Raw genomic sequence first — 9906 nt, 5'->3', positions numbered from 1 at the left:
TCCCAGCCCCCTCCTTGCCTACCCCTTCATTACTGATTCACAGCAAGAGGCAGCAGTGGCAGCCGCCACGCTTGTCACGAATCAGAGATTGCAATGAGCTCATCCTTTTCTCTTTACAGCTTCAGAACTGCCCTGGCTTTATTGCTCTTATTGCTGCTGCTGTCTACTTGCTCACACATCTACAGACACTGAGCCCTGAAAGCTCTCCATTGCCTTTCTCCTATCTGAGCTTTCCTGCACTCATTTGCTGCCATTTTCCTGCTTTTTAGGTACATTTTTAGATCCATGTTTTCTCTGGTTTGCTTTTCAAATCTTCTTTGGACTCTGGCTGAGCCAGCACGTTGGAACATATTTTTCCTTGATTCTTAGCAGAGATGCTTTTCTCTTTCTGAGAGACGGACGGGCATTGCTGTAGGCAGCCATCCGCGCCCATTTCAAAGATCCGAGGCTGGCTCTCCTCATCTTGCACTTTCTGAAATTGTAGTTAAAAGCCTGTTTTTCTCACTCTGGATACTTACTACTTACTGCTCATGGAAGAAGGGGTACCTTGCAAAACCCCAGCTGCCAAGCTCACACCACCTGTCAAAAAGTCCCAGGACATGCATGACGAGAAAAGCAAGCTGGTGAATGAGTATGCATGTCGGGTGCTGGAACTTCTGGGAATGGGGCATCGCCTGTTTGTGCCTCGGCTGCTTGCGGTGAGATCACATTTTCTTGAAATTCATTCGTTGCGAATTTGCCATCTTCCCTCCCCCCCCCCCCCCCCGGATTCTTGGCACTGAATGGTGGTGGCATGAGACGTCCCTTATTTTTAACACTTGGCTTGTCACAATCCATCTCCTAAGCACCGAGTCTTTTTTTTTTGATGTTAGCTGGGAAGGGCTGGATACTCGTCCTGCTAACGGGGATCAGTGCCACTCCTTAACTAGCTTGTAGGGTTCACAACCAGGGCTGTGTTATAAAAAAAATCTTTTCTAAAGCCATGAATGCTTTTGTTCTCAGTCCTATAATGATTCCAAATAAGCAGCGTGCCCAGTCTGCTTCTAGATACTGATGGAAAGTGCATTAATACTCAACATTTCAAATTTTACTCTTGTGTGACATCAAAGTCACAATGATTTTAAACATTCATAAAAAATTTAAGCTACGTGATGTATTATGGTTTTCTGCTGTTTCTGTGATTTTGAAAAGGCAGTTGACAGCATGTATAAAAGTTTAAAATACATTTATAGAATTATCTGGGAAATAAATTGTTAAAGGTGTTTTTATCCATCATAGTAAATGATATCTGTATGTGCAATAGCCTGAAAAATGTGTGGCATGATACAGTACAGAGGAGTACGCCTTTATCGTTTCTACTGCTGTACAAAGCAGACTAAAACCCACAAAACAGTGGTGAATACAGAAGTCAGTACCTAGTCCTAGCTGAGTCTGCTCTGGGGTATTGTAACTAAACCTGGCTGCAGCTTAGAAGTACACTTAGTGTCTTGTACACCAGAATGTCATTTTTATGTTATGCATGTGAAGACAGTTCTTTACTGATCCCATCCCATTTTCTAGTGGGATGATGCCTTTCCTTTATGTCCATGCCCTGTGCAGTCATATTTTATAGTTATATACAGTGACCTGTCTAGCATTTTCGTTGTGCTACGGGAGCCTATCTCCATCTTCTGCAGTACACTCAGATAAATGAATGTGTTCTGTGTATTATAACGTATTCAGTGTTAAAAAAAAAAAAAAAATGGTGGGTGGTTGAACCAGTCTGTCCCTGCACTGCGAGATGTTAGACAGAAATAGAAAAATCACAAACTCTTTGACTGCTAGTAAGCTGCAGACAAATTTGGGTATCTCCAGTCACTTGTAGAATAGAGTATAGTGGCTGATAATGTATGGTTAAATCTGTTGTATGTGTAAGCATTATTCCCGTTTACATCCAAGTGTATGTAAATACTCTTCCATCCCATTCTGCTGATGGTCTCTTGGGCAAGGACTGCCAAATCATTCTCAATTGTTTTGTGATGAGTTTTAAGGAAAGCAGAGACAAAACCACTAAGCTATCTTTTTACTTGACTTAATCAAGCTTTGTATCTGGCCCTCCAGATGGAGATTACCAGGAAACACAGCATACTTTGTCACCCAGGCAGCTTACCTTTGCTGAAAGACATAGTATTGTTTATTAATTAAAAAAAAAAAAAGTATAGAGACAAAACAATACAAATAATGCTTGTGTTATTAGAGAGTCTTGAGTCTTGACTTGTGGAATCAATTTCCTGTCAGGTTTTATTAGCTAAATATACCTCTTCTGACATACATTCTTTTGACATATACCCCTTCCATAGAGGAGTCTGTGTTTCTGTTAATTTTTTAACAATGAGAAATCTCTGAGGACCAAGATTTTGTACTTTAATTGGAACTGAAGGTACTTCAAAACCTCAGTGTTTCATAAAATTAAGAACTAGCTTGTTTTTCTATGTGCATAAGCTTCTCCCTGTGCTGTGGTTTTGGGAATAAATGCCTAGGACAGACAGAACACGTTCCATTTTAGTGCTCTGTGAGGAGTTTGTTCTATAACCTTCAGGCCAGCCTTAGTCACATCACCTGATCACTGCATCAGCTGTGTTGATGGGCAGGTGAAACAGCACTGTATCTATGTGGGTTTACCCCCTTTGGGATGACTATAGGTGCATCAAGCTAGTAGTTTCTGTGTTTGCACTTATCCACATTTCATGAGTGTTTTATGTGGCAGAATGGACTCTACCTTTATAAGTCTGGAGCCACATATGAACACAGTGGTGAAATTTTGAGCAGAGGGTTACTACTGGGTGTACACAAGATCATTGCTGTATTTATGGATGCCAACTCACTGTGCACAAAATCAAAGCTGTATTTTCTTCATAACACTTTTGTACCAAAGAGTGTTTTACAGAGAGTACAGATCTTATTTAGGATAAAATGTTCTTGACAGTGTAGCTTTCACAGTAAAGAAATGGGCATAAGCACTGCCAATAAAAGGAGTTTTTTGATGTATTGCACTGGGAATGTGTGCCAGTGTAACTGCAGCAGTGTAGCTTTACCTATCAAACTTTCCCAGGCCTGGATCCCAAGTTTATCCACCCTCATGCTCCTTGGCAGCACAGAAGGTCAACTTCATCCTCTTGGAGTCACCGAACAGATGTCAGGTCTGTGGCTTGCGTTTAAGGGCAGCACAGTGCAAAGTCGCGCAATGTGCAGCATTGCAGTCTTGTTGCTGCCAGCAGAAAAGGAACTATCGGGTTAGAAAAAATAGATCACATACATACCTTGATTTTACATTCTGTATCTTCTTAAAAGAAGTTAGAACCACACTGTGTGTGTTATGGATTAAATATTATGTTCTGAAAAATTAGTTTGAGGGTGCTAGTAAACATTTTGAATTTCCAGTAGCAAATTAAATAATGGAGTATGGTCAGATTCTTTTCAGCCTTTAACTTGGTCTTGTTCCTGACCAGGTTCATTAAAGTGTAAACCAGGTAGATTATGCTTACTGACATTCTATAGAAATTCTAAATACACATACTGTATACATAGAATTCCATGGAAATTAGTAAATTTTATCTGAGGAGGAAGAATTAAATAGTAGGGTAGTGTGGTTGATCTGAAATTTCTTCTGCTATATTAGCTCCCAGGTGGGAATAGGAGTTTTAGATGATATAGTCAGTAATAAATGAGTCTGCAGAATTAATAATTGAAGACAGAGAAATTAAATTAAAGAGCAAAGACTTTGTCTTTTGTCTTAATCACATTTCCTAAATATTTTGGGGAAAGCAGTAGTAACATTATTTACTTAAAAAAAACCCACAAAACAAACCAAAAAAACCCCATTATTTAAGTCTCTCAAATTCTGCTCTGCCTTTTTGGACATTAGCATTTTTTCAGAACTTTACCTTTAGATTTTAAAGCTTTGCTAGTACTTGTGGGAAAGGGTTTTCCCTTAGTTTCAACTAATCCATATAAGATAATTTTAAGAATACATTGCAATACTTAAGTGATGTGGGAAGGACATTTCAAGGCATATTTAGTCAAACCCTAAAAGGCAAACTGAGACTTTTGGTCACAGTTCTCACTGAATTTCCTCTTTTGCCTGTTTTTAAAAATATAACTAAAAATACGATTATTTGAAAATTACATCTAGAATAATAAAAGATACCCTGAAGTCCCAGAGTGCAGAAAAATGCAATGAACATGCCAAGCTTTAACTGTTGGTTCAAGAAACTTACGGATTCTTCAGTGAAATAAGTTGTTGATGAGTTCTACCAGCTGAGTGATACGAACCAATGAATTTACAAACCTCTGCTTGTCAAACAGCTGCCAAAAGATTCCTGAGATGTCTTTATGATTTATTGATTAAAATCACAAAATGTCAAGAAATGTGAATCTTAGAATGCCAACATTCCTATTTTTTACTTTCTTTTTGGTACTGCATATGTATCTATCCATCTATATAGGCACACAATGGTTTTGTGTTGCTTCCTCTTGCTCTCAAAATGTTCCTTTGATTTTTTGTGATTTTAGTAGTGAAACTAATTTTTTGATCAACAGATTATTTTAATGAAATTTAAATATTCAGCAAAGTAGAAAAAACTGAACAGTATAGCCTCTTCCACTCATTTTGTCTAAAGTATACAATATGATGGGGTTTATTTCCATGATTTGCCATTATTCTTACAGGATTTCCATTGACTAAAGATCTTTCAGGATTAAGAACTCAAAATTCTCAAGCTACAATTTAGTAAGAGTGGTTTGTTGGGGGCTATTAAAATATTATTGTAACAGTGATTCAAGCAGAAGTCTAGAAGAATTAATATAACTTTAAATGTTTTACATGTAATGGCTGATTTTCTGATGTATATGCCTCTGTCTTTTTTGGCATTTATTTTTAAATGAAGTGCTATGGACATGAAGGGTAGATGTATCTGCTTTTCTAAGGTTTGGCAGGTTTAGTTGTTGATTATTACCTTTTAAAAATGTTTATTTCTTCTCAGTTTTCTAAAAAATTCTAAAACTCTCAATGAATTATGTTAATTTAAGAAAAAGATATTAAATACAAAATTAAAATGTCTAGTCAGGACCACTAGGAAGAATACATGCTTCGAATTAGGATAGCTCAGCTTCTACTGAAATGCTAAAACTTCAGCAAAAAGTGTGTTTGGTGTTTGTTTTGTGCTGGGAGCAACTGTCCGGAAGTCTTAATAGAAAACTCCCTCCCACTCTATTGGAAGCACATACCAGCCAGCCTGTCCTGGAGCATTGCAGTTATCTGAGCACCTTCTATGTAAAACCACCAACAGTAGCAAAATGCATTTACAAGTTGGCTGGTATTCCTTTACGCCTGGGGTCAGAGTTGTGTCTGGGGCCACATTTCAGAGGAGGGTGGGAGAGGCTGCCGTAGCATGAGGAAGAGGAGGGTACTGGAAATGTGGGAGAGCTTGTCTCACAAGAAGGCAAATTTACAATGTAATAGGGAAGTCTGTTTGAATTGTATAGGGGTCACAGCTGTCAACATCTCTGAGAGGGAAGGAGAGAAATTGCTTTCAAGTAAGCTGGTTATCAAACCATTTACTGCTTTTTGATCAGCATTACCCAGCTGAACTTTGCCCAGCAGCAGCCTGGTTGCCAGCATGGGTTTTGGCAGTGATGCTGTGTGCTGCCAGTGTGACAGGCTGCTCCCACCATGCTCTACAGTTTGCAGATAAGCCTAAGTACAGCCCATTGTGCATATGAAACAGTGATCTAGTCTCAAGTTTGGCAAAAGCATATCTAACCTCAGTAGAACTCATGCAGGAGAAATAGGATGTTGAGGAAACAGGTGTGTTGGCCATAGCTGCATTCATGAGTGGATCTGATTCATTAGATACCAAACTGTACCAGCTTTCTGTTAACACTACATTGGTCTTGTCTGATTGAGTCTTAGACATAGAGTCTTTCTGGCAAATGTTTGTGGACAGAATCAGATGTGATAGTTTTTGTAAAGCTGAACGTTTCTCATCAAGCATCCTGAAGGCAAGCTTTTTTTTGTGTCCCTGCAGTGATGACCCAGCAGCTTCCTTGGCTGTGAATGAAGGGAGGATCAAATAGATCTTGGAAGAACTTTAACGATTTTGATGACAGAAAGTTGTCCATATTAAAAATGCTGCAGTCCTGGGAAAATGGACAATGCTGAAGCCACTTTAGTTGTATTTGGAGTTTTCTCGTGCTTTCCTTGTGATTGATGTAGCAAAAACTACTACAACAGTGCCTGTTAGGGTACAGCGTATAATAATCTCCAGAAATACACGGGTTGATAGGTAAACATGCACAACGTAGATTTTGTCCTTTTAAGACTCTTGAGGACACCAGAGGAGATACTGCTGTGCCTATTCCCAAAGTGAAAGGTTGGGCACAGCAGTGATGATTAGCAGTGTTGTGGTGGCACACCTCTGCTGTCAACTCATGCTCTCCACTGTCAGAGATACTGGATAACCATGAAAATACCCCCATAACTTCTGTGGCTGTACCAAGTTTGGTACCTAACTTAAAATCCCTTCAAAAATCCTTCTCTCTTCCCCCCACCAAATTCCTACTTTTGATAGACCCTCTGGGTAGGGGGCTGTAGCATTTTCAGCAGAAATGTGGAATATATTGAACTAGGTTTTGAGTATTACTGTTACATATATGCAGCACCATACTGAAGTTCAGTTTGCTTTGGGAAACAAGATGTCTGTACTTTTAAGAAGGGCTTTTACATAGCAGACATAATTATTTTCATGTAAATGGACTAGTGGTGCTGGTTTGTGGGGTGCATAAGGAGGATTCATAAATAAAAGTAAAATTTTCTCTGCATTGCAGTGATAATTATATTTAACACCCAAGAGGAAAAATAATATCATTGAGCCTCATCTCTTGCATGTCAAAGGGTGCACAGTTTCCCCAGTTCTCCCTGTGTAGAGCCAAATCTTTTGTGTTTGGCTGAAGTGTGTTTTATGGGAAGACATCTGAAATTGGAGACAGAAAGAATTTTGAGTGGATGACAATATAGTTAAGAATCAAACTTTGAAACTATGTGTATGTAGTGTATCTGCTGTGTAAAACAAGGCAAAAAATGACAGTGGGCATTACTTATGAGAAAGCAAAGGATGCACGCATGAAAATGTTGGCAGAGGTACTTGAGCAATTAGTTCAGCAATTAACGTTAACCAGAGGTACCTGTGCTGCTCCTGAGGTATCTGTAATAATACTTCGATACACAGTGCCAGTCTTCATGATCCTAGTCTATGCTGACACATCTTTGTTCACTCTTTCTAGGTTAAAGATCTTGACATTCACATTTTTGACATGGTGTCCTAAATGTCTTGTCTGGACATTCATTTTCTGTGAACCTTTTAAAGACATACCAAGGCTTGGTATTTCATATCTGCTAAATCTCTTGAGGTAGTTCTTAGTAAATCTGAAGATTGATACAGTTTTCCCTGTGAATCATATTACTCCATCGGTAGCAGAACTGGATTAATGTTGAATGTTTAACATTTTCTGACCTGCTAGGCTTGGTACCACACTGAGAGGTAGAGTGTTATGAGAGATGTAGAAATAAGCATGTAAAACATTTTCTGGCACAGTGTTCTTTGAGAAATTGTGTCACAGACTTCCGCACATTGACTTGCTGATGCCTTTTATGAGTCATATGCATTTCTGCTTCTGCTGTTCATGTCTGCAACCATATATATCTATATATACATTGTCTTTTTAGGGCAGCATTATGAGAATCAGCAATGGTCTAATGCAGAAGCTCTCTAGAAAATATTATAAATTTTCCTAGGCTTTTATTGTTTGCTTGGGTTTTGTTTTTTCCTTCACTGAGTGACATCTTGACAGGCTGAGCCAGAATCCCTTTCTTACCCTGCAGGTATAGAAGGATAAAATACATTAATGTGTTACAATCCTCTGACTGTGCTGCTCTGCCTGGGATTCCTTGGATATGCTTTAGCCTCTATTTTATTTTATGAGGTAGGGGTTAGAGAGCTGATTTCAAGGATGACATTTTTGAGCAAATAAGAATACTGGTGGTTTGGAATACATTCAGTAAATGACAAATCTGGTAAAGGAGCATGACTGCCCTGTTCTCAGTGTTTACTGTAGTTCCCTGTGTTTAATTGCAGACCTCAAAAGAGGACCTTCTACAAGCTGATTTTGAAGGAGCTTTAAAATTCTTCAGGGTTCAGTTGCCTAAGAGGTACAGAGCTGAAGAGAACGCCAGAAGACTGATGGAACAAGCCTGCAACATTAAGGTGAGGATGGTCTTTGTTTCTTCTTGTTCACCTGGATTTTTTACAGGAAAAGTAAGGTGCAATGTTAAGAATGGCAGTAACATGTGGAAAGTAATCATTAGTTTACTTTTATATACGTTTGTAGATTTATACACACATGCGTGTACACGCTTTTTATATTTAAAGAAAGTAAAGCTCTGAGCTTTTCCCTCTGCTTTGGTAAAAGCTAAAAATTTGAAATAGAAAACTGATGCATGATCAAACTGAATTATCAGAACTTGCTAATTCATTAATTGATGATTATACTGGGGTAGAAACTTAGTTTTGTTTGTATATCAAGCTTACCAAGACAGAATATCTTTTTATATTCTACCCTGTCCAAGGTGGTGGTACTTTGAATATTTGGACCACAAGTACTGGATGTGATGAGGAGGAGGGACAGTTGCTATAAACTCCTCACTGTGTCTCTTGAGTTCCTCTTAATTGGTGACAATAAACTGACTTTTAGACAAACTTTTTCTACTCTCTAGGAGTCAAACAGTTCTTATGGTGTGGTCTTTTTCCCTCAGAAGCTTGGTGGCTTCAGCCTGTCATTGCTGTCCTTTGTCTCTGTTTCCTCATTGCGGGTGGTTCTGTGGCTCCCAGCCTGGCTTCCTGTTGGCAGAGGTGACATGCTGTAGCTTTGTTTCGGGTCTCTGACTCGCTGATCATCTCTAGCATGGTCTCACCAGAGTGCCAGCTTTCTGGTCTAGGTGTAGCAAGACATTTCTCATCCTATGTCAGTTTCATTGGTGTCACTCGTTTTCTTGCTTACCAATACATGCCATTCTTATAACCTGTTCTCTGTATCATTTCTTCTGGTTCTTTTACATGCAGACACTTCCATTCATACTTATTTCAGACTGATTTTGTTATTTGTGTTATGCATCCCTACTGGTTGATTATGTGATGCCTTGACTCTGTTAACTTGATGTCCCACACTGAATTAAAACACACAAGGGTTGAACTGACTTCACAGTTTTTATTTATTTGGATCAACTTTTCTCACTTTTGCCAACTAGAATGTCCTTAGAGAGCCAAATCTGAACCACAGGAAGGTAACTTCTGACTGGAAATGGCATGTTAAATAGGAGAGAAAATCACCTCATGATGAAGAAGGTGATCAGGAGTCATCAGGATGGCTTTATGAAGGATAAATAATGCTTAACCAAGTTAATAGCCTTCTATGATGAGATGACTGTCTTGGTGCACGAGGGGAGAGCTGAGAATGTTTTTTATTAGAAGTATAGCAAGTATAGATACTGTATCTCATAATGTCATTGTAGACAAACTGACTATTATGGACTATATAAATGAACAGTGAGGTGAACTGAAATCTGGCTGAATTACTTCATTCAGATGGTTGTGATCAGGAACAGGATGTTCATCTGCAGGCCCGTCATTAGCGTTGTACCTCAGAGTTGATAACTATGACCAGTACTGCTTAGACTCTTCATTAATGACCTGAATGATGGAGCAGAGAGCACCCTGAGCAAGTATGCAGATGACACAAAGCTGGGAGGAGTGGCTGATGGACTGGATGGGTGTGCTGCCATCCAGAGGGACCTTGACAGGCTGGAGAAACAGG

At 39.0% G+C, this 9906-nt stretch overlaps 1 protein-coding gene across 1 annotated transcript in view; it reads left to right on the top strand.

Moving 5' to 3' along the window:
- Positions 1-530: 530 nt before the first annotated feature.
- RABGAP1L (RAB GTPase activating protein 1-like) overlaps positions 531-9906 on the top strand; it is a 62913-nt gene continuing 53537 nt past the window's right edge. The window contains exons 1-2 of the mRNA XM_010017657.1: positions 531-698; positions 8172-8300. Coding sequence (XP_010015959.1) covers positions 531-698; positions 8172-8300 — 297 coding nt within the window. The remainder of the gene's footprint in view (positions 699-8171; positions 8301-9906) is intronic.

Source organism: Nestor notabilis, unplaced genomic scaffold (assembly GCF_000696875.1).
Source record: "Nestor notabilis isolate BGI_N333 unplaced genomic scaffold, ASM69687v1 scaffold8007, whole genome shotgun sequence".
In the NCBI taxonomy this organism is placed as follows: Eukaryota; Metazoa; Chordata; class Aves; order Psittaciformes; family Psittacidae; genus Nestor; species Nestor notabilis.
This window is presented reverse-complemented; position numbering and strand designations above follow the sequence as displayed.